Source organism: Pygoscelis adeliae, unplaced genomic scaffold, assembly GCF_000699105.1.
Source record: "Pygoscelis adeliae isolate BGI_AS28 unplaced genomic scaffold, ASM69910v1 Scaffold343, whole genome shotgun sequence".
Taxonomy (NCBI): Eukaryota; Metazoa; Chordata; class Aves; order Sphenisciformes; family Spheniscidae; genus Pygoscelis; species Pygoscelis adeliae.
In genome coordinates, this window is record NW_008824402.1 from 127,208 (window position 1) to 151,593 (window position 24,386).

At 55.3% G+C, this 24,386-nt stretch overlaps 2 protein-coding genes across 2 annotated transcripts in view; both read right to left on the minus strand.

Moving 5' to 3' along the window:
• Positions 1-8,140: 8,140 nt before the first annotated feature.
• TNNI1 (troponin I type 1 (skeletal, slow)) overlaps positions 8,141-24,386 on the minus strand; it is a 29,217-nt gene continuing 12,971 nt past the window's right edge. The window contains exons 3-10 of the mRNA XM_009320356.1: positions 15,169-15,223; positions 12,913-12,943; positions 12,014-12,055; positions 11,235-11,366; positions 11,059-11,148; positions 10,399-10,575; positions 8,891-9,001; positions 8,141-8,524 (exon numbers count right to left, since the gene is read on the minus strand). Coding sequence (XP_009318631.1) covers positions 8,894-9,001; positions 10,399-10,575; positions 11,059-11,148; positions 11,235-11,360 — 501 coding nt within the window. The 5' untranslated portion in view covers positions 11,361-11,366; positions 12,014-12,055; positions 12,913-12,943; positions 15,169-15,223 and the 3' untranslated portion in view covers positions 8,141-8,524; positions 8,891-8,893. The remainder of the gene's footprint in view (positions 8,525-8,890; positions 9,002-10,398; positions 10,576-11,058; positions 11,149-11,234; positions 11,367-12,013; positions 12,056-12,912; positions 12,944-15,168; positions 15,224-24,386) is intronic.
• PHLDA3 (pleckstrin homology-like domain, family A, member 3) overlaps positions 23,854-24,386 on the minus strand; it is a 949-nt gene continuing 416 nt past the window's right edge. The window contains exon 2 of the mRNA XM_009320374.1: positions 23,854-24,048. Coding sequence (XP_009318649.1) covers positions 23,854-24,048 — 195 coding nt within the window. The remainder of the gene's footprint in view (positions 24,049-24,386) is intronic.

Consider the following 24,386-nt stretch of genomic DNA (forward strand, 5'->3'; position numbering starts at 1 on the left):
TTTCCGTGAGTTTCAGAGAGCCCCCAAAACTTGTGCTGGCATCAAGGCCAAGGTGCTGTCGGACCCACAGGGATCTGCACTGCCTTGGAGACTCTGCTCCCCGAGGAGGGAGGAACTCCCTGCAAGGTTATTTCCCTGTGCACCTTTACCCTGCCTGCAACCCGTTTACCACCACGCTGCATCACATGGTTTCTTATCTACCTTGACAGAGGCAAGGCTGTAATTTGTCTACTAGCGGCGCCGTGCAAAAGACGCCCTGCCCAGGAGTGCCACGCAAAAGCAAATCACTCCTCGCTGCCTGCTGTGCCAGGGTTTGAGCAGAGACCCGCGCCCGGGGCTCGATCTATCCAGGTCTCTCAGGGTTTCAGAGACAACTCCCTGCAGAGAACCTGTTTTACCAGCCACTCTCCACCAGTCAACAACTCCTCCAACACCGGTGGAGGAGGTGAATTACCTTGGGCTGAGTGGGAGGAGGCTGGCTCCCAGGGATCCAAAACAGTCATTAAAACACCTCCGTCTGGGTGCAGTCCAGCCCTTTCCAAAGAGCATGGGAGGGTGCCCTGCTCCTTTCAGCCTTTTCTGGATGTCTTGGATTGAGGCATCATGGCCTCCCCTGTCATTATGAGCTTTGCTGCAGTAGGGAGCACTCACGAAGTCTCAGAGGAAGTGGCTGAAGCATGGAGGTGTCCAATTTTTGGGTGCTGAAGCCCTGTGCCAGAGGGGAGCTGTGTGCCCAAGGCTCATCCCATGCCTGGACCCAGTCCATCAAACCTATCGTCCCCCCTGGGCTGGTTCCGAGACCCCATCCCCGCACATTCACACAGGGCAACACTCTCCTTCAAAGGGCAGGTGTGAAGGCAATGGGGGGAATATCTTATCGGGGTGACGGGGGCACCCAGACACAGCAGAGCTGGGTCACAGCCTGGTTTTTACCTGGAGCAGCCCCAGTGCACAGCCTGGCTGGGACCCCAGTGCTCCCACTGCTGAGGGCGGCCGGGCAGCTATCACGGCGGATGCCTACAGAAAAAGTCATCCAGGACCCCTTGAGTACAAATTCAGTCTCTGATCCTGGTGAGATCCATCTCTGTGCCAGCCCGAGGGACTGGTTATAAGGCTGGGCTTACCACGCATGCCTCCAGCCCACAGGGGTGTGCCCAGGACCTGAGTAACCAAAGGAAATATTTTAATCAAAGGTTCCTGATTAAAATCCCATTTCTAAAAGACAGCCATGTCAAATGAGCTGTCCGCTCTGAGTAAGGCTCGTTCTGTTTTTCTTTCTTGCAGTAACCGATTATCTTTTAAGTGTTTTCATACACACAGAAAATTCAGCGAGTTGTGGCATAAGGAAGAAAAAATTACTTAAATAACCTCGCAAGCATCCTGCTAATTGTTGACAAACTATATATAGCAGTTCAGCATCAGCAAGCTACCATAAAGCAATAAACCTTTCTGATTAATGTGCAGTGAGCACTTTACTTGCAAAACTCATTGCCAAAGGATATCACTGAAGCATAGGATTTAACAGGATCTTTTAAGTGTTTTCATACACACAGAAAATTCAGCGAGTTGTGGCATAAGGAAGAAAAAATTACTTAAATAACCTCGCAAGCATCCTGCTAATTGTTGACAAACTATATATAGCAGTTCAGCATCAGCAAGCTACCATAAAGCAATAAACCTTTCTGATTAATGTGCAGTGAGCACTTTACTTGCAAAACTCATTGCCAAAGGATATCACTGAAGCATAGGATTTAACAGGATTTTAGAAAGGATTAGACTGAACGTAGTGAAAGAACACCCTCAGCTAGGATCTACATGACAAACAAATATAAAACCTCACAGTTTGTGATTCCTCTTACTATTAAGATGAAGACATTCTAGACAGGCGTTTAGTGGCTGGGGATTAGGCAGAGGACAAGCCTTGATGACACTCACCCTTCACTCACCCCTGGTCTTTATTTTCAACTCAGAGGCCTTTTGAGTTGAATGTGGTTTCCTCTTTAATTAAGACCCCTCAGTGGGTTTCTCCTCCATGGATTTGCCTGGTTTCCATCAAACCCAGGAAAACTGTCAGTATAAAAAACATCCTTCAGCAAGGAGTTCCCCGGGTCTATTGCCCACTGCTGGAAAGGTTCCCTCCTCTCCTTTAATTTGGATGAGGTCCTGCTGAGCTGGTTGGCAGCACAAAGCATTGATCTCTCATGGTTTGAGATTTTTGCTGCCACGGAGCATTTAGCTCATGTTTTCCCTGATGTTCCTCATGTTTTTTTCATGTTCACCATAATCCCAAGCTATCACTCCCAAGTAGGCAATGGCCAGCCTACAGCCCATCAATTTCTATATGAAGTCATGTTGGATTTTTCCCTCTGTGTGTTACTTTATACTCCTCCAAACATCCGTTGCCATTTTATCTCCAAACCCCAAGTCTTGCAAGATCCTTCTGAACATCTGTGTCATCAGTCTTCATCTCTGCTCTGCCGAATACGCAAGAATTATCAGCAGAGTTTGTTATCTCACCATTGTTTCCTATCTGCTAATTGACTATTTACCTCTACTTGGACTTTCCCTCTTAGCCGTGGCTGACCTAAAGGTCTTTGCTTCTGGAAATCCAGAAAAACTCTTATCTACCAGGTGACCCTTATCTACAAGCTCATTGATGCCTTCAGCAAATGCCAGTCACTTTGTGAGACCAGAGTTCCCTTTACAAAAGTTATTTTTGGCCACCCTGAGCTCATCACCGAAGTCCAGACCAAACTGCAGGTCCACGAAGCTGAAGGTGATGAAATTAGGCAGGGGCATGAGTCCATGCAGGGAAGGGATGCTCAGAGGAACCAGTCTGACATTTATCCAGATCTGCTCTATGCACCAGGCTGTTGTACCTGCTGTCCCAGATCTACAGCCAGGAGAGGAAAGCTATGTGCTCTTGGCTGAGGGAGTTGTGCCAAGGGACTCTGCTGTGTGCAGGCAAGTCTCTAGTGTAAAACCGCACTTCTCTCCAGGTACCCACTTTGCCCAGGGGTGGCTTCCCAGCCGCGTTGCAGGAGGGCTCTGCTGGCAGACCTGCATCTGCTTGAGGAGCTTAAGGAGGCCAGATCTTCATCTGATGCAGATCAGCAGAAGACACCTATTTATGCCCACTGAGGAGCTAAACCAGTATCAGCAGGGTTTTTTTTTTTCCCTTGGGAACAGTGTCCTGTGTCTCATCCCGACGCAGAGCCTGTTTCTTTGGCTACAGGGCAGTGGAGAGCTTCCAGTTTCCACAACTGTGCTGTAATTAGGGCATTCCTCAACCTTGCCCCGGGGTCCAGCGGTGAACCCTCCACCTCCACCCTTTTTGCCTGTGCCGGTCCCCCAGCATCGGCCACGGCTCAGCTCCTCCCTTGGCTCCACAGGCTCATCCCTGCCGCACTGCCGGTGGTGGAGTGGAGTCAGCAGCATCATCTGCCCAGGTTTCCCCCGTGGGCTGGGGCGTGGGGCTCGATGGCCAGGAAAAGGGGTTTTTCACCCTTGCTCAGCTGCCATCCCATCGCTGCAGCGGGCAACAGCTCACAAAGGTCCCACCAGCAAATGCTTTAAAAATCTCCGCCCGCCCACACACACGGAGGTCTCCCTGCATCCCCGTGCTGGTGCTCTGCAGGCGCTGGGATGGTCCAGGGCTGTCCTTCCCCAGCTACAATTCCTTCAGCTTTCGGAAAGATGTGTGCGATGCGCTAGAAACTGATAGTACAGAGATACCTCTGCTGTGCAAAGAAAGCCAGAAAGTGTCTGAGATTGGTGTGTGTTTGCTCAGAAACCAAACAAAACCCGACCACAGACTTTCCTGTTTTCTGTAGGAAAAGAATAACCGTTGTCAAAACTGCCTTCACCTAGCTAGCAGAGGGCTTTTTTTCATTTATAATTTGACTTTTTAAAAAAAAAGAAATAGTTTAGACAAATCTTTGTTCAGAAATGCCACCGTGGTGCCCCACGGATGCTATAGTGTCCTTCAGGTTCCCATTCTCCTCTGCAGATTGGTCTCCTCAGTAGATGCCATCTCCTGTGATGCCCCAGGTCTAACGATGAAGAACCATGGACGTCCCCCAAAAGTGGTGTCAATGGAAAATTTTCAGGTCATGGATAGAATAAGTGTGACTCATTGCCAGCACCTGTATGGCAGACTGCATCCCTCATAGCACATGAAATTAGTTGCAATTAATGAGAAATCCCCTTTGAAGTGAGCAGTGAGTGAGAGGGTTCAGGACACAGCAAAGGAAGATGGACAAGATGGACATACCCCATTCACACCAAGTGCCATACCCCAACCCAGCCCCGTCCTTGCAGGACACAAGCCTGGAGGGCTGCAGGAGGGGAAAATGGGGGTAAAGAAACCCTTTTCTTCCCATTTTTTACTGCAGGGGACACACAGGACCCACAGTGATGACTCGCGGTGGTTATGTTATAACCCTGCCGATGGGGCGCAGTTGCCGCCGGGTTGCTTCCTGCGCAGCTGCAGCCGCGGGGTTTGATCCTGCACCTGCAGCACCACGGAGGCCACGGGGGGCCGTGGGGGGGTAATGTTTAACCTTTACCACCAGGGACTGCAGCCTGGTGTTAACCCCTGCACAGGGCAGGGTGCTGCAGTGGTCTTCGGAGGCCGTGGGATAAACTTTACCCCTTCCCACCCCGGGGTTGCCCATCACTGCTAATCCTCCCCTTCCTCCCTTTGCAGGTCCGGCCACCAGCTGAGCTGCAAATACGCTCAGGGAAATATTTGGGCACAGTTCAGATGTCTCTAGGCATGACCGATTAGCAAGGAGGTCGCAGAACGTCCTAGGAAAGGAAGGGACCATCTTACAGCCAACTAGGAGGGATATTTCTGAAAGGCCACGTCAGGCCAAGCCCTTTGCACCTCCCTCATTGCAGTTTTGCCAGCAAAACCTTTCCAGCAGAAAATCATTGGGTTGATTAATATTTTTTTCTACTGTCCAGTTTAATTTGCAATTTCTGCAATTTCAAGCTTCCAGCTCTTTGCTTTGCTTTGGGGACTCTTGGCTGCAATGGAGCAACCTGGAGGACGGTAGGGACAGGGCTCTGCTCAGTTCAAGGAGACAGGACTGGCTTATGCAGTTCTTCTGGAAATAAATACAATTTCATTAGCAACTGCCCAGCATTCAGCTTCTCTCCTTAAGAAGAGCCTTGCAAGTCCCCCATTTGGGCTGAGTTTTCAGTAAAAAGTGATTACCATAGGGCTCCCTTCTAATTCAGAGAGAAGAAATTGAGATATTGTCACCTAGGAGGGAAGCAACACTGGGACTGCAGAGGTGGCCTGGTGCAAGGGAAGCCAGGCGCATCCTGGGATGAAAGGTGCAAACTGCCCCTTTTTACCAAGGGGAGAGCTGGGCTCCCAGCTGGCCCAGAGCTACAGAAGCAGCTCCAGAGCAGAGGTGGAGGAGAAGACTTAGCTCCCAGTCCCCCAATCCAACCAGGAGAGCCTCGTGCTCAGAGCAGACGGCTGCATTTTCCCCTCGAGATTCAACCCCTGTAAAGAGATGGGTTTTTTCCATGTTTCTAATAAAACTGAAGTCCATAAAACTTTGTGTTCCCATAACCCATCAATGTGGTTTTCCACCAGAGAAGGATGAAAATGGGACATGGTGACTGGGGAGCATCATACTTCGAAAAAATAGGGGAACTTGCAGAGCGAAGAGTTTTGGGGTTGGGGTTTTCTCTCCCTCCCTCAATCTAAAACACAAGGCAGCCATGCAAAGTCATCTATAGCCTATGATGAGTGCGTGTGGGCTCTGGGACCTTGCTGAGTACACCCCGGCTGGCTCGTACTGTGGCTGCAGAGACATACTGGTGAGCCCTGAGGTTTTGCTCTGCAGCAGTTTTGGGTGTCTTGGAGCGCAGGATCTGACGTTGAGCTGGACACGGGCACAGGCTGGCTGCCGAGCATCGACCAGAGCCTGGTCCCACGGCACCCATCACCCATATTGTCTTTCATCTCACTACAATCCCTCCCCGCCCCACAAACGCCACCCCCCTTTTTTTTTTTTTTAAATTACCAAATTAGCATAATTGCACTAAGCTCAGAGCAACTGTTCTCGACCCGGACTTGGCTTGCCATTTTCTGCTTCTGTTCCAGGTCTGAAGAAGGCTTTGTTTCCATGAAACCTCTCTTGCATTTTCCAGCTATACCAGTTGGTCAGGTAACAGTTATTACCTCTCCCTACACACCTTTCTTCCTCTGCCAGGATCGCTGCCGAGTGTGTGAGTTCCCTCTGGGGATAGCATGTGCAGCGAGATCCCAGGACACTGCCTCGGCACAGCTCCCACTCGGGCAGCGAGCTCAGAGGGGCGAGATCGTGGCCGAAACCTTTTGCCTCCAGTGGTGGGGTGGGTTGGGCCGTGGCAGCATCCTGGGATCTCGCCACACATGATCTCCGGTCACCTTCGAGAGCAGGGTTGCTTGGGTTGGCCAAGACGGAGACACGCTTCCCAGGGCTGCGCCTGCTGGGGGCCCGTCCCGAGGTGCGCAGGGTGAGGACAAGCAGTCCTGGTGCCGTGCTAGACTGCAGCTGCTCTGCCGAAATAAGCTTGGAAAGGAAAAAATGGGTGGAAAAGGCTCTGTGTGCCATGCAACCACTCCGGTCATGCAGGGGGAGGTCCTGGCCCCAGTTAGCGGGATGCTGATGGGGATGGAGGGTCAAGTGGAAAGACAAATAACTGAGCATCTGTGCTTGCTAAGGGAGCGAATGAGTATTTTCCAGCTGACAGCCACCTCTGATCTAACCCTAATTTTGGGAAAAGTTTTCATATTGAGTCTTAAATTCTCTGTGAAGGAACTGCTGGGTGTTGTGGCAGCCTGAGTGCTAATGACCATGCTAGAAATAAGTGTTCCCATCGGTCGCCATCTGCCCTAACCCTCTTTGCCCAGGGACAAAAGTGAGTGGTTGGGCTCAGTATTCCTGAACTGGCCAAAGGAGGGGATGTGATGCCCAGAGCAATCCAGCTGTCCTGCCGGTTTGGAGCCCAAACCCAAACCCACCTCCCTCCAATGGCTTTCCCTCGCTTGCCCTGCCGGCCACTGAGCTACCCGAGTCTGCTGCAGAAAGTCCTGCAAGAGCCAACCGCATGGGGCCACCTTTTTCTGCCCCTAAAGAAATGCAATGTTCTTCTGGGAAGATTGAGCTCTGTTGGAGACCGCGCACTTTTTGATGCTGTTTCCTTCCAGCCCTGGTGCCTCTCTGGGGACCTGCACTTTGCTTCGAGATCATAGCATTTGCTGTACTTTACAAGCTCACTACACAGGGACAGGGCCATGCTGCAAAACACCCATGGTGTGGCACAAGTTTGAAACCACGGATGCTGCAATTCCTCTGGGTACCTTGGGGACATGGACAAGGCACTGCTACAACCACCAAGAGCACCCCGTGGGGGCTGAGCCTCAGCATCTCCTGCAGTGCAACCAGGCAGAAGACCCAACTTGGTGTGAATTCTCACCAGTTCTCCCCTCCAGCCCTGCTCTGGAGTTGAGCTGGCACATTCTCAGCTGCTTGCACCCAACCACCTGCAGTCTGGGGGGCTGTGATACCGAAGATGATAGGACTAGTGGGGAAGCACAAGCTGTTTGGCCTGAAAGACGGATTCATCTTATGGTCTCCTGAAACATTAAGCCTTGAAACAGGGCTGCCCCAATTCCCACAGCTCCAGTGCCTGTGATGGGGCAGCCGGTGGGAGAGTTGGTGCCTGGGTGAGCAAGCTCTGAAGGCTTTTCCAAAACCAGAGGAGAAGGAGGGGTGGGGGGAGCCAGTAGACAGCCATCTCCACGCTGAGACCCGAGCCTTGCTGCTTGAGAGGCTGGTGCATCACTGGAGCCTGGCAAGGGCTGTGGTGCATGGGAGGGGAGAGGGGTGGCCTGTGCATGGGGCCAGGGGGGTCTCAGCAGAGCTGGTGGGGCACCAGGGACACCAGGGAGCAGCCTGGAGGGCTGGAAGAGATGAGCCCAAAGCAAGTCTGATCCCAGGGCGTGCTGCTGGCCTGAACACTGGCACGAGGACATTGCAGGGTGGCAGGAAAGGACCAGGGCATCTTCCCCACCAGGCTGTGGACCAGCACCTGCTCCTGGCCGATGCTCCCACAAGGATGAGCCCACATGGCACTCTGCCTGAGAGACCGTCCTTTAATACACGTGCAGCCGCGTGGGTACATTTCAGGCTCCCCCCGCCGGAGGATGGGGGAGTGGGAGGACCAGCAGCTGTCTCTGGGGCCTCTCTGCAGTGGTGGAAGGAGAGGGATGGCCAGTGACCCCTTGGAGACAGCATGGCCCGTGCAGGTGATACCGGGGAGCTGCTATGCCGGGGCCGTGCAGGAGCAGGGCTGATGGCAGAGCTGAAAGAAAGAAGCTCAAATCTCCTTCCCACACAGTTGTCCATGTGTTTCAGCTCGGTGGTGAATTCAGGGTAAGGGCGTAAAGAGCACGGAGGGGCAGCAAGGGAAAGGGAGGCAGGCAGCAGGGGTGGGGAGGCTTTTCTTCCTGGTGCTCCTGTGGGAAAGAAACAGAGCAGAGCAGTGGGGCAGAAGGGGATTTTTGCTGAAAGCAGCCCTGCTTCCAGCAGCCTAAAGCTGGTGCCAGCAACACCCACACTGTGCAGGATGAGTGCAGCTGGGTGGCTGACCCCAGAGAGACAGGGAGGACAAGCTGGGAGAGGGGCATAGCTGCTGGCAGGGGCTCCATGGTGCAGGTGTGCGGGACAGGTACCCGTCCCAAGTGTGGGGTGGGAGATGGGGCAGGTGATGCTTTTTTCTGTAATGAGGGGGGGTGTTTCTGCATTCACCCAGCCACAAGCACAGATCAGGGATGCTGCAGGGAGCATGGGGCATTGCAGGGGAAGGCAGACCAGTCCCCTACCTCTCACTGGCCCGTGGGGGACTTGGCAGCGTCGAACATCTTCTTTCGCCCCTCCATCCCCGACATGGCTTCCACGTTCTTGCGCCAATCGCCCACTTCCACGGGGCGCTCCTGCCGGGAGGGACAGGGACGGGGCTTGCAACGGCTGTGTGATGGGGCAGCCGGCAGCCCCAAACTGTCCCACCTCATTACACAGAGCCCTTGGCCCTGGCACGCAGGCAGCACGGGGAAGGCAGCTGCCCTGTTGCAAACACCCTCTCCCTTGGAGCCAGCTACACCGTGTGCCCCTGCATGTGGAGCTGGCCAGGAAGATGGCAAACAGTGGTCTGATCTCCGCAGGGAGGTCTGGATTCATGTGGATAGCCCACAAAGCCTGACTAAGTTGCATTAATGCACCAGAAGGCAGAAAAATCCCAGAAAATCTCTTTAGGAGGAAGAAACCAGCACATGGGACTTACTCCAGATTTACACCAGCACACCAGGGCAAACGCAAGCAAAAACACTTTCTGCAGAGACCTTCCAGCCCACAGGAAACCCATCTCCACCTTCTCCGAGCTTTTGGAGGGGACTGGGATTGCTGGTGTGACAGTGAGAGCCTGGCAGCCACTTCCAGAGCAGAAAGAGGAGATGACGGCAGCTGTGAGAGCATGCCCAAGTGTCTGCTCTGCCAACCCACAAGCATTCATAGATTACAAGCCATGCCCCAAAATCATCTCACGACACCTAAAATAAACTCAGGTCTATTCACCACCTGGCACTGAGGACTGTAAACACAGTTTTTATCCAAAGGACTGAAAAACTTGCCCTACTAGCAACAGGGGGAGAAAAACGGAAAAATAATTGAAAATTGAGATTCTTATCCAAACTGCTGAGCTGGGACCAAGGGGTAAAACCCCTTTGGGAGAGGCACTGGGAAAGCAGCACAACTCTTGCAGTTGGGGTGCCTGCACACCCCACGCAGGTTTGGGCATCACTCTCCGTCTCTGGTATTGAGAGAGACTTTCCCCTTTTGCGTCTCTGCAAAGCCGGTGTGAACTGGGCCATTGATCTCATCACACTGAGCCGGTGTGATCTCAGGCCAAGCGTGCTTACTGGGCTTGCTCTCTTGTCTAGTCTGGGTCTGGGAGTTTTCTGGGTGTTTTCTGGGCATGATTGCACCAAACAGGAGCTCTCCTGGTTCCCTAGAAGACCAAAGACCAAACTCTCTGCAAGTGCAGCTCAACAGACATGCCAAGGAGGCCCCAGATGAAAGACTCCCACATGCTCTGGGAGGGAAGAGCATCATGGATGTAGCCCTAAATTTCACTTGTTATCGTCCACCAGCTACCTGGTCCAGTCAAACTGCTCCCACGTGGTCCTACAACATCCCGCAATGGGCAGTGCCGTGCTATTGCTGAGGCTTACAAGGGATGAGCACAACCCACGCAGGCTTCACAGGGGACCTTGGAGAAGGGCAAGGGCATCCCTAAGAGATGTCTCCATCTCTGGCCTCTAGAAGAGTCACCCACCTTCTCTGTGTCCTCCTTCTTGACAGACTTCAGGTTGGCTCTCAGATCCATGGAAACCTTGTGCTTGGAGCCCAGCAGAGCCCTCAGCATGGCATCGGCAGAGACGCGGACTCGCCGCAGGGGGGGTCGCTTGAACTTTCCTCGGAGATCAAGCACTTTGATTTTCAGATCTTTAATCTGCAGGTTGAGGAAAGGAGGAGGAGTGTGAGGTCATCACATGGCTGCCTTGCACAAAAAGCTCCTGTGTGAAGCAGGAATCTTTGCCGACACCGAGCCCCAGAGGGGTCTGCGCCTCTCCTGCAGCCATGAGGACCGCCTTCACCAAGGGACTGTCCACCTGAGCATAGAGATGTTGTCATTGCCTTGCCCCAGCCTGCTCAGATGGCAGCCACACCACAAGAAGGAGCTCTTAGACCCACAAGGGGTGACCAGAAGAATGAGGAGGTTGCCCGTGGACCCAGTGGACAGCTTGAGCTCCCTGAGGCAGGGATGAACCTCGTGGTGAGTCATGCCTTCCAGAGCAAATAGCAACCCTTAGGTAAGCCTGGTGCATGTCCCACATCCAGGCTCAGCCCCGTCCATGACAGACCCCCATTGAGGCCCAAGCTACCATCTAGGAGGAAGTTAATGTCGAAGCAAACAGCCCATCCTGCCCCCTACCTCCCGAGTATTATGGTTGCATTTCGCTTCAATGTCGTATCTCTCTTCATCCACAATTTCAACCTTCTCATGCAGCTCCCTGCAGAGGTCCTGGGGGCCAAGCACAACAGGAGAGCAGTGAGTGATGCCCCCCATGCTCCCAAGGAGCTCGCTCCACCCTCAGACCTGAGAAATACCTGGAGCTGGCTCAAGGAAAGCCCACTGGTGTGCAGTGGTGTGATCCGCTCAGACAGGTATCTTTCCTTCTCTGACTGCTTGTCCACGATCTCCTGATCCCACTCCTCCTTTGCTTTTGCCAGCATCAAACTCTATGAGCACAAGTAAATGTCAGGAGTGTGAACAGACAGGCTCCTCTATTCCCCCTAAGCCTCCTCGCGCAATGTCTGTAGGATGGGACAGTCCTATCTGCCTCCCAAACCTCCTCCCTGCTGTAGCTGTCCTCCCAAAATCACTGTGCTGCTGCAACACACATCAAAAAATCCCCACACCTTTTGTGTGGTGACCCTGAAGGCAGGGGGAACAGCAGGGCCAGAGATACCGCGGGGCTGCGGTGGCGGTGGTCCCAATGGATGCTGACATCGGCACTTTCTTTGCATGGGTTTGCTCTGCTGTGGCAGTAAATGATTTTCCCAAGCCACAACCCAGGGAGCTCCCAAGCTTGTGCTGCAGAGCTGCTGGTGCACAGACACGAGGTTTGTGGCTTTAGAGCAGAAGGCATCAGAGTCTCTCCCCACCTTAGTAAAGTGGAGGTGAGGGGAGGTTTGTTTGGCGTACGGACCACAAAGCCCACATGAGTGAGGATTTTTGAGAAGACGAGAGGTGGGACCGGGAGCTGCTCCCCAAGGCCCATACTTCTGCCGTTCCTCATCGCTGTCCCACCGACCACGCACTTCAACCCCAGCTCCTTTTCCCCAGCAAGACAAACCCCAGGGAGTTTCCAGCCCTCAGGACTCACCTTCAACAAGAGTTTGCGTGAGGCTGTGATCTTGGATTTTCTCTAGGGGAAAGGGGAGGAAAAAAAAAAAAGCCTTTGAAAACAAACTCACGGCAAATGCAGAGTAGCATCGAGATCACTCCCGAAAGGAAAGGCCCTTACCTCCCTGCCGGCAGGCGTGCGTTCAGGAAGGAGCAATAAGGAACAAGAGAAGAGAACACAGCATCAGTGAATAAGAGTCAAAAAGAGGTGACAGTCAAGAAAAGCAACTCACGTGATTGCAGTTGGTTTCCTTATTTCTCTATCTAATAGTTGCCACCTGCAAGTGTGCCAGATCTGAGATGACAGTGCTCTCTGGAAATGGAGTGGGCGCTCAGGGCCACTGCTCAGAAAGCCAAAATGCCACTCAAACGCAGCACACGAGCTGTCACGGTGCCCATCACGCCAGCCCCAGCTCAGTCCCTGCGGTTCGGGCCACAACACCCTCATTCACGCGCTCCCCACGCAGGCAGGGGCTGGCACACAGGATGCTTGGATCCTGTTCAGGTTGGCAGGGCTGGGGCATCTCCGTGTTGTTGCTTGATGAAAACCTTGCAGGGAGGTTTCTCCCTTCTGTTCACGATGGGGAATATGTTATATCTGTACAATGTGCTATGAAGAGCCTCACGGCAAAGCGAGTGGTGCTGCCCACCTCAGATCCCTATTCTGGGATCTAGGAAAGCTCCAAGGTTTGAATCGGGACAGAGAAATGGCTAACAATTTTTATTTAAAGACAGTTTTTGCAAAGGGAATGGCACAGAGGTCTCGAGCATGGGCTGGTCTCCCAGCAGAACCCCCCCAAAACCAGACAAGCTCAGCCAGCACCAGCAGCCCAGTGGCCAGGCGAGGATTTAGTGAAATCCAAGGGAAACTCATGCTACTTACGGCTCTGGCATTGCGGCGTCACGCTGTCTGCCTGCAAAAACAAAGGGAAAGAAGATGAAACAAGGGAGTAAATCCCAAATCCGCCCGAACCCAGAAAGCGGCGGCAGGATGCTCCTGAGGTCCGGTGCTGCCCCATGCTGTCAGCGGAGGGAAGCAGCTCTGCAGCCTCGCCATCCTGCTGTGAAACACCAAGACAAACCGCCTAGCTCCGAGGAAACCTTATTTCGGGCAAGCTCCAACCTGTTTCCAGCCGGCCCTGCAGGACTCGGTCTCCTGCTCCTCGGGGGTTTTCCCAAGCACCGAGCTGCTCGCCCGCCAGCTGCATCGCCCACCCCAGCTCGGGGCGAGGGGACAGAGGCAAGCGTGGCTGGAAAGCTCCAGAGAAACAGGGTGCCTCAGGGCTCCCCGCGCTGTGTCAGCTCGGGGAGTCCCATCCCACAGCTCCCCATGGGCAACCGCAAGGATGGTGGAGCCAAAACCCATCTTGGGAGCGATGGAGCAAGGAGCAACAAGTCACGGCCAAGTGGCTGAGCAGATTCCTTCAGCATCCGCGTCCCTGGTGAAATACGGTTTCATATTTTGAATTTGCTTGGTAATCCTATGCCCTGGCAGCTGCTTCAAAATGCACTGCCTCGCTAGCTGCCCCGGCACTGCCTCTAACACTTCCCTCTCTTGCCAAGAAGCCGGGGCACCACATAAGTTTGAGTAATAGAAAAATGTGTGGGAAAATGCCAATCAATTTATTTTTTTTCTGTTTCCAACCACGAGTAACAAACTGAAGCCACATTTCAGAAAAAAACAGCATTTTCCAGTGGTGGGGTTAGTCCTTTTCCTTAGAACTGAAATGGCAAAGCTGGGATTTTTTTGCCTTGATGTCTTCGCATCCCCCTAAATTTGGAAACTGCTTTAAACCCCAAAGATTCCCGCTGGGGGAAAGAGAAAGGAATAATTCTGGTCTCAAACAGCTGCTCCCAGATATGCATGGAGCCCGTGCCGAGCAAATCTCAGTGTGCCTTTGGGAGCAGCTCACCTCCCAGCTCCGTCTGCTTGTCCCTGTGCCCTCCCCGTGTCCCCCGCTGCCTGGCCAGAGCCATGGCCTGAAGGAATGAGTTTATGGGGGAAATGCCATATCATCCTAGCAGGAATCATCTCCCCTGGAGCCTGCCAGATCCCTGGATTTACAAAGAAAAACCCCAAGAACAGGAATTTTTTTTCTCTCAAAAGCCACATCAGTCAGACCCAGCCAGAGCTGCCTTTTTGGAGGTTTTTAGTGATACGACAAATGTCCCAGAGGACATGCAGGGAAGGCAGCTCCTCTTGCCTGACACTGTGCACTGGGCAGGTTGGGTCCCTGATTTAGTCTGGGGGAGGCAGAAAAGCCTTTGGCTGTCTGGAGGCGAGGAAGGGCTGGGCGAAGCCTCTCAGCGTCTCCCGCCTTCCCTGTTGGAGCAAAGCCCGGCGTCCCTTAGAAGGTGGGACACACACCGCACCTCGGGCTGATGACCTCTACCAAGGTCAATCAATTTTTAGGGCCAGATATTTCTAAATTGGCTTCCCAGAGGACAGCCAGGGCTCATCTAGGCTGGTAGGACGTCCCCAGCAATCTCGTGCAGGGACTTTTGGGCTCCAGCCTGATCTGGAGCATCCACAAGAGACTTTGTTCTCTGATGGGGATGAGAGGATCTGGACAAGCTAATTCTGCACTGTTTGCATGCCCCCAGCTGTGAAAAGCTTAAAAAGCTTATTAAACCATTAAATCACAGAAATCCTTAAAAGAAATAACCCCAAGCCAATCCTGACATCCTCTCCCATCCCAGGGGACCGGACACATACCACAAACACACGCCCGGACAAGGCGATGCCCCACACACACTGCTCGCAACCCCAGACCTCACCTCCCTGGTCACACAAGTGAGCGTGAGCAGTCAGGCTAGGACACGCGGGCACATGCTCCCCAAAACGGTTCTGTTTGTTTGCCAGTTTTCAGCAAAATCGAGCAAATCTCAGCTCCAATGCCAGGCTGGGGATTTTAGCGGCATTTCTTCCCATCGTGGTCTCACCAGTCCTCTCTCCAAGAGCAGAGAAAATGTCTGAGCAACCTCAGTCAGGGGGAGAAATTCAGACAAATTCATGTGCTGGGGGCTCCTCTCTGCCACGCCGCCACGTGCAATACCGGTGGTCTCATGCTCGCGCCCGTGTTGCCTCTAGCACCCCCGGGGAGTCACGGGTGGGGGGACCCCCGGGGCAGCACCTTACCTCAGGGCTGTGCAGGAGGGAGGTGATGCCTGGCCTCCGGAGAGCTGCACACTGCCAGGGACCGGCAGTGGAGGGGGAGTATTAAATCGCAGCCTGCCTGCAAGTGGTCAGTAAAAATAGCACAAATCCCCTCTTGTGTGCACACATTTGCCACGAGCCCCGGCGCCCCATGACATGCTGCACACACCTGGGGCACCATCTCGAACACAGGGCGACACGTGCACATCGCCCGTGCACGTTAGTGCACCCATGTTTTATTGCACCCGTGACCCCCATGCGATTCGGTGAATTCTTGTGCTGTTTGCATGTGAATCACCCCAGCTTGGCTGGCACTCGCTGCCCGACGCCTTACTCACATGCGTGTTGCGTGTGAGCACGCAGACATGGCCGGGTCAGGCTGACCGTGGTGCAATGGCAATGCCCATGCAGACGGGGTGTATTCATGGCACATCTGCCTTGCTCCTCTCCGATGTCAACCAGCATCAGAGATGCTGGAAAAGCCCTGAGTCTGCAAGGAGGCGAGAACCATGAGCCGAAACACTGCAGTGCTTTTTCTTTGCAGAAAATTTCCTGAATTCTCTTCACTTTTTTTTTTCTTTTATTCCTTTTCTTTTTTTCTTTCTGAAAGTCTCTGAAGGGGAGGGGGGGGTTGTGAGCAGCCTGGAGAGCTGATGTAGTGCTGACCCCCATGCACGAAGGTGCACACATGCCCTGCAACGCTGCAAGCACAGAGTGATGTCCCCATGGGAGCGCTGGCTGAGGGGCTTCCCTGGAGCCACCGGAGCTGCCAGAGCAGGAGGGCAAAACCACCCCGGGCCAGGACAGGGCACATCATTGCCAAGGGGTGGTGGGGTAAAACAGAAAAGGTGGGGTTATGGCATCAAGCCAGATAATCGGTTGGGACCAAGGATGGGGCAGTCCCCTCTTTGGGGAGCAGGACCGTCCAGACTCACCCAGCACAGCACAGCAGGTTGGGATGCTTGAGCAACTTTCAGCCCCTCACAAGCCCTGATGTTTTCCCCATGAAATTCTGGAAAAGCAGCAAAAAAGCTGCTGTCTTGCCCCCCCTGCACTCCGCAAAGTCCCTTGCAAAGCCCCTTGCCCAGTGTCCCCGCAGAGGGAGGCTTTGCGCAGCAGAGGACTGCAGGGGCAGGTCACACCTGTTCCCTGGGATATTTTTAGGGGCAAGTTTAGGAGCAAACAATTCCCAGCGTGCAGCCCAGCAGGGACAATGCCCGGTATTTTAATCCTGAGGCTATTATGGTCGCAGAGGGACACACAGCTGCATGCGCGGGGCAGCTCCCATGGTGGGGAGCAAAGACAGCCCCCCGTCCTGCAGAGCAGGGGACACATGGCTGCCTTCCCCAGCTCCTTCCCCGCTGCCTGGACACCAACGGGGGAGCTGTGCCCTGGTGGGGGGCGGCGGCGGGGGCAGGGGCCGCCCTGTGCTTGTTTTGCTGGCAGTCCCATCCTTGTTTGACCTGCACTAGTCAAGTCCCAGCAAGCACAGGAGAAACCCCCCCTGCGCCCACCCTCCTTGAGGACCCCTCCAAGGACGTTTCCCTTTCCCCGGCTCCAAGCGCCGGTGCAGTGGATCTGCTCCCAGCCACCGAGGAGGAGGCTTTATACCAGCCCCGTCAGACCTTTATAAGGCAAAAGCCCCCGCGGGGCCATGCCTCCAGCATCTTTCCTCCCGGCTGCCTTGGGATTGTTTTCGGAGCACAGAGGAGCCAAAATTAGCCCGTGACAAAGGCGTTGCATTCCCCGCAGCGTGCCCCGGTGACCGGACCAGCTCCCACTGCCTGGGGGACGGGGGCTGCTTCGGATGCCATTTGCTCCAGTCTCAGGTTTCGTCCTCTGCTGGGACCTGGAGTGAGGAGGAGGAAAGGGCAGGTGAGGGATGGGGTAGCGGGACCCCTTGATTTGGGGCTTCAGCATTGGTTTCAAAGCCCCGGTGCTGCCATGAGGGGCTGGCAGCAGGACTGTCAGGAGCCCAGGATCTCCCCATCCCTCCTCTCCAGCTGACATGATGAGGACATTTTGGGTCTCCATCCTTGCCTCGCAACAGCAATGAGCTGCCTCAAGAGGAAGGGTTGTTTTATTAGGTACCACCTGAGGTTGTGGGTACCCCTCTGAGCTGCTGGCAGGTAGGAAGGGGACAGGCTGGAAATCTATGGGGCAGACTTGTGCTGAGGCCAAATTCCAAGCAATATAATATCCCCCCATTCCTGGGAGCCACGGATTCAAGTGAAGGTTTCCCCATGGGCTGCCACCAAGGGGATGGATGCCAACAGAAAATTCCCAGAGAGCTGTAAGGAGAGGCCAGACCCACCCAGGACCAAGTCCCCAGGGACAGCCCGCTTGTCCCTAAACGTCCCAGTGGTCCTACAGGTCACCTGTGCTCGGTCTCTTACGAGTGGGTAACCTTGCATGTGTTTAGATGGACAGTTAGTGGGCAGTTTCTCTCTCCCTCTGGACATGCTGAGTCCCTGGAGGGTGTTGGTGCTCCCTCATCATTGGGCATCAGCCCCACAAGCATGGCAGGGGCTACCACGGCTGCCCTCCGGCTTCGGGAGAACTGCACTGGGGCCACAATGATCCCTGGCTCCTTAAGATGTTGAGCCTCCAAATTCAAAGGTATCTGACCCCTGTGAGCAGTTTGGTTGCCCCACGTGAAGCCTATTTCCCTGAAGAAGCAGACTTGCAGCAGTGCTGGAGGGATCCCTTTCCCTCCTCAAGGCCCTGGAGCCATCCCACCCATCCTGTCCTTGCCCTTTTCCAAGCACCATCTTCGTTTCGTCAACCCCGATGGCATTCACAAAGACAACGGGCTTCCTAGGGCATCCAGGACAGACTTAGAAACAACAGCTGAGCCTCTATTGTCCTCTGGGACCTCATCCTCCAAACACGTCCATCCCACCCCTTAGCTGCCATGCTCAGAGCCAGCCCCAAATGCTGGGGCGGACGGCAGGAGCCCACCAGCTGCCTCAGGTTTCTCACCAGGCTGGGACAGAGGATCCCCACAGACTCACCATGGGTGGGAGAAGGTTTTCCCTCTGTTGAACAGCTCAGGGACACGGGGACATTGAGGTCACCTCCTACAAGCAAGGTGATTGCAAGGTTGCAGGACTGCAGTGTCACGTTGCAATGAAGTTGTGAGGGTCCGTGTGACTTGTCCCGATGAAATGGTCCCTGCCTGGGTGTTTCTCCTGCAGATCATCCAGCAGCTCTCACCCCTCATGAGCTGCCAGAAGGGATCCAGCTAGTCCCAACTGCTGCGTCAATTTGTGACAGCAGAGGGTGACAGCCTCCTGGGGGATGCCCTCCAACAATCGATGCTTTTTGTAGCCCTGCAAAGGATTTCCTCATCCTGCTGCATCTGTGAGTCTTACCAAACTTGGGTGATGCCCCGAGGCATCAAAGCAGAGCTGGCAGTGGGGACAGCCATGGAGACAGAAAGTGGACCAGAATTTGGATGATCATCACAGCCCAATCTGGGAACCAGCAAGGCCCCAGGCCAGACCCCGAACGTGCCCCATGAGGCTGAGAGACCTCTCCCAGCTCAGGTCTCTGCCCTGCTGGTCTTCACCCCATTGCATCAGCCCCACCAGGGCACCCATGTCTCCCACCGCTCGGCGGGGCAGAGGCTCCTCATCCATTTGGGATGTGCTGCTCCATGTCCTGGGCTCCCAGGGCAAGCATAGCTGCTCCTGCAGCTGGAGAGCCCCGTCTTCTCCAGCCATGGCCTCCTGCTCTGGGAACCTCTACCTGGCTGGACACCATCTTGCACGTGGGGCAGCTGGGGACAGTGCCTGTGTTCAGCCTCTTCATCCATGGGCATGAGACTTGCTCTTCCCACTTTGCACGGCTGCAGGCAGTAAATCCGTGTGGAAGCAGCTGTGGAGCTGGATCCAAAATCAGGACAATTTTCACAAAATGGGAGAAATACCTTCCACTTCTAGAAATATTGTGGGACAAGTTGTTTTTCTCAGCTTGAATGCTTTGGGAAGACTTGAAATGTTTGCAGAAAGTGCCAAAGCTGAGGAGGGGTCTCTCAAAGCTAAGTAGTTCTTTACGAATAGCACATGCTCCCTGCCTCGTGCCATTGGCATGTAGGAAAGTTTTTATTAAATAAGGAGGAATTATCTACTTTGGGATAGTGGAAAGACATTATTAAAATGGAGCTGAGCCACCCACTGAAGACTTTAAGCTTTCCGTGGTTTTGCCAACTGACACATGAAACCTTCCCAATGTTGATCTTGTCGACTCTTATAAACAAGAGGAGGATATTAGCTGTTCTGTCTGCGTTAACGGGCTGACATGGTTCAACAGCAATGTCAGTTTAAATATCCTAAAAACCAGCCTGGTTTTCAGCCTAAGGCAAAATATTTCACAGGAAAAAAAAAGACTATTCCCAATAATGCAAAATTCCAGGCCCAGGCAGGGACCCTGACACACTTTTTAGACGTTTTCAGGGTATTTCCAGGCCCTCCCATCTGTCTCTGAGACACGCATCTCAGCATCCCCTTTTGCCGCAAGGCTGGGCTGAGCCACCCCCATCACCAGGGCAGCCTGGCGACTCAGGATCAGGGACAGTGGGTGACGGACGGGCGCTGGTGTGTATTCAGCTCCGTTGCTGCCCTCTGCAGCTCCAGCAACGCCTGGCCGCTATTTTTGTTTCTTCATGCGGTGCCAGGAGGGGCGGTGGGCCCCTTCCCTCCCACCAGCTCCCGCAGCCCCAGCTCCACTGGTGGGTGATGCTCACAACCACATTCATCACCCACCGCCTCCTCTACCTCCCTGGGACACCCTCGTCAAGAGACAACGTCAAGACATTGGAGGTGGGGAATTAATACACGTGCAATCCCTGCAGTCCATGCCTGGACCCCCCTCAGCATCCCAAGCTCTGTGTTACGGACGACAGCATTTCTTCCTATGCTCAAACTCAAGAGGACTTTATTGGAGGTGGCCAAACCCACTGCAGCAGTGGCGTGGATGTCCCGGCTGTTTGCCCCCCCAGAGCATGGGCGTGCAGACCTGGCAGGGCACAGGGCAGCTCCCCAGCCTGGCACTGCTTGGGACACATTCTGGTTTCCAGAACGAAATCCAGTGATTTAGGAATTATAAATAAGGATGGTCAGCAATGCAATAATTTTAGGAGCATCTGAAGGAAGCCAGAAACTTGACCCAAAGCTAAAAAAAAAAATACTGCTTGCTGCAACTGTGACTTTGTTTTCTTTTCATTTTTATCTGAGGAAAAACCACCCCCAAACTACACCAATGTTCACAGGAGAAGCGAGGCACTGCCAGTCTCCCCACAGGGCACACAATGGTGGAGGAGGTACACACGGTCTCACCTGCCAAAAAGCATTGGCACCATCATGCTGCAACCCCCCGTCTTGGCAGCGTGACCCCCACTGCCTTCACCGGCTGCTGGGGGGTCCAGCCAACCCCAAATTGATCCCAAAGCCAGGGCTGGGCACTGGAATTTCGTCAGGTGGAAAAAAGGGCCCTGAAGCTCCCCCTGCCACATCCCCTGCACCCGACCTCACCCTCGCAGTGTTGCATGAAGGGTGCTAGCCTCAGCACCCATGGGTGCTGGCAGAGTCCCTGGCCCAGGGGTGGAGGCACAGGACAGCCCCCATCCTGCACAGAGGAGCCCCAGCACCAGGAGGGCTGATGGAGCAGGGGCACTTCAGGACTGGGAGCAGCAGAGCCGGCTTTTCAGGCTCCTGCCTTTGAACTCAGGCAGCTCCAGGGCACCTCACTCCATTTTGGGGCTCAACGTGCAGCCCCAGCTCTGCTTGGTGTCCCCGGCACAGTGGTCCCCAGGAGCCAGCCCCTCCTCGCAGCAGGACCCAGTGTGCTGTGGGGGGGCTGCGAGGCCACATGCCTCCCAACCACCTGCCGTGCCTCAGTTTCCCCACCCCCAGGGTCATTAGAAACACTTCCCGTGTGTCCTCTCCCTGCTTTTCGGGCTGGCTGGAAGAGCCCTGAGCGTTCCCCTGCATCCCTAACTCTGTGCAAATAGTCAGTTAAAAATACTTTCACAGGCTTGGCCTCCTGCAAGGCTCCGAGGGCCCTTTTCTCCCCACGCTTGCTTTCCCCTGCAAACCCGGTTGCTCCCTGAGCCCCTGCCTGCAGGAGATTTTCCCTCGGGTAAAATCACCCCATTTACCCAACTTCACGCACCAACACTGAGCCCCATCCGGGCCAGCAGCGTGCTGGCACCATGTTACTGGTGATGGAGGATGCACCAGCCGCTGGCCCCGTCCCTGCTCCGCTGTCTGGCCGAGTCTTTTGGCTGTTTATTTGCTTTCCAGTCTCTGGGTGATCTTTTCCTCTGCAGGACAAATTCAGCCCTCACAGGTGGCGGGTGAAGCCATCCTGCCTCCCACCCGCACGCCGCTGGCTCGGCTCTCCCCCCCCCGCCCTTGCTCCCAGGGTCAGGCTGTGAATGCACCCGCCGAGGGTGGATCTGGCAGATTTGGGTGTCTGCGCAGGAGAAACTCCCAGACCTGGGGGATACGTGGTACAGACAGGGGCTCCCGCACGGTGATGAGCAGCTTGGGATGGGGATGGAAAACCTTGACCTTCCCCATGACTGGACCTGAAACACCAACACAGCGATTTGCCTTGCTCTTTCTGTCCCTCTCCCTCTATTAACTGCCTAAATTTCTCCCCAGCTCATGGGTACTGCGGCCTCTCTGCCGCCTCATCTGTCAGTGCGTGATGGACACGTACACGGCCAGGGCTGGCACTTACACACACCCATCTTGACCATTTTCTTCCCCAGCTCCTTGCTGGCACTTGCAAAACAGAAAATACCTATTTACAGTGAGTGAGAGAGTTGGAAAGCTGAAAATGGTGATTCAGGCCCCCCAAAACTGGCTCGAAATTCAGAATACTTTGGAAAACCCCTGGCACTGGGTGCTCCCACCCCTGGGCGCTGCCCTGCCGCAGCATGGGCTCAGGATGCTCACAGGACTTTGAATGAGCCTCACTGAATCCCCTGACTCTGGGAGCTGGGGATTTACGAGAAACCCTGGGACAGAGATCCTTGCCATGGAAATGCCATGTGAGCGCCAGCACCTTCCTCCAACCGCTGACAACCCCATTCCCTCCCGAAATGTTTGTGGGGACTCAGTCTGGGGGTCTGGTCCACACAGGGCTCCATGCCCAGAGCATCTCCCCGTGGGCAGGGGACCAGGTCCCACCATCCCTGGAGCCCACCGTGGTTTGGTCCCTCTGTCCCTGCTGTGGCGCAGGGACGGTGCAGAGCTCCGTCTGTGCGGGGTTTGGATCCGGCTTCATCTGCATGCCCCCAGCTTGGACCCCCCACTTGTCTCCGCTCACAAGCAGGGGGGTTTCTCAGCAAATGAAGCTCTGAGGCCCAGGGACAGCCAGGAAGGCTTCCTTGGGTGGAAAAACAGCAAAATGATTATTCCCAGGCTGCTCAGAAAGAGCCAGCATGAGCCTGGCCCTGCACGGTGAGTGGGCTCCGGCCATGCCACCATCCCTCCCCACCACCACCCCGGAGCTGCTCTGGCACAGGGACGGGACCCCACGGGCCCCAGTGGGGTCGGGCGGAGGCTGACGGAGATGCGCAGGCTGGGGCCGGCTGCCGCAGCCCGGGGCAATGGGGTGCCGCGCTCCCCGATTCCCACGCAGCCAGGCAATCTCCGGGAGGATCTGCAGCGCCTCCGGCCGCAGGGCTGGGGCTCAGGCTCCGGCTTGCGGAGCATGGTGGCTCCAGGCACTCGCGTCTGCGCTGCCTGTCGGGGCAGAGCCATCCCGTCCCCTGCCTGCCGTCCCCGCCTGCAAAGCCGGGCAGCGCTGCTCCCAGGTCGCCTGCCCACAAACCACCGTGGGAATCCCTGGGGACAAGGGCGCAGCAGGATGGGTGACCGGAGGGGCTCGGGGTGGCAGCAGGGGGGCTTTGGAGCCCGACTGTGGGATGCTGGCAGATTTAGGGGGATGCCAATGACCAGCGAAGCTCTGTGTGGGATTTGTGCTCTCCCACACCCTGCAGGGTCCCACAAATCAAAGCAACACCAGAGTAAGCAGCAGAAGGTCCTGTTTGGGGACACTTTTGGTACAGGGAGTCGGGGTCCCCCTTGCCTTCCCCAGTGTCCCCCATTAGCCCAAGGACAGTCCAGGGCAGGACAGTGTCCAGCAGCATGGCCATGTCACCGCGCCATCCAGATATGGTGCCAGGACGGGTCCCTGCTGCAGCAGCAGCTCTCCAACCCCTTCTCAACGTGGGGGCTCAGGGGGAGCCGTTTCCCCGGCCATACCCATCTGTCCCAATGTCACTGGCATTCAGGCAGAGCTCACTGTTGCACTGCTTCCTTCAGGCTCAACCTTGTCCATCCCATCCCCTGTCCTGTAGGAGAGGCCCCAGGGTCCCCACCAGTCCACGAAGGTCCTGGCCGTGTCAGCTGAAGGATGGTGGGCCCCCAGTCAAGGATGATGCCTCCTGTCATGTCCGGAGCCCCAGGTGATGGCCCTGACTCTTTCCTTTGCCCCGTCGTGCCAAGGGGATGTGGCTCAACCCCTGAAGCTGTGCCAGCCCGGCTCCTGCAGTGCCTCTGTCCTGCCCCAGGATGGGGGGAGCCAGCGCCCGCACTGGCCTCCTTGGGGCCACCGCCCCCGCCCCCAGGCCGCAGACAGTGGTGGCCTCACTTGCCTGCTGGGATCCCATTCTCCGCACTGCCCGTCGAGCCGAGGGTCATCTCCATCCTGCTCTTCGGATGCTGCACGTCCGTGGGCTGTCCCACTGGGGCTGCATCGAACTGCACCGCTGCGGAGAGAAGGCGCTTGTTACCCACCTGGCCAGTGCTGGGACGTGGGGCAGGATCCAGCCCCAAGGGGAGCTGGGGAGAGGAGCCAGCCACGGTCCTCACCGCCATCCCACATGCAAGATGGCAAAGAGCCCCATACCCCTCGGGGCCACCCCAGACAGAGGGAGGGTGTTAGAAAGTCCCTCTCCAGGAATGCGGGGAGGTGTAACCCAGTGGGGGATGCAAAGGGCAGAGCCCAGCCAGTGTGGGGAGACAGGGGACTGCCACCCTGCAGACCCGTCCCCATCCATGGGACCCCCCTTGTGATTCCCAGGGGGAAGCCGAACCACTCAGAGATAGGACCCAGCGGCCGGGGACCTCATCCTCCGGCGGGTCCTGCACCATGATCCACAGCGCGGCGGGGGGTCCGG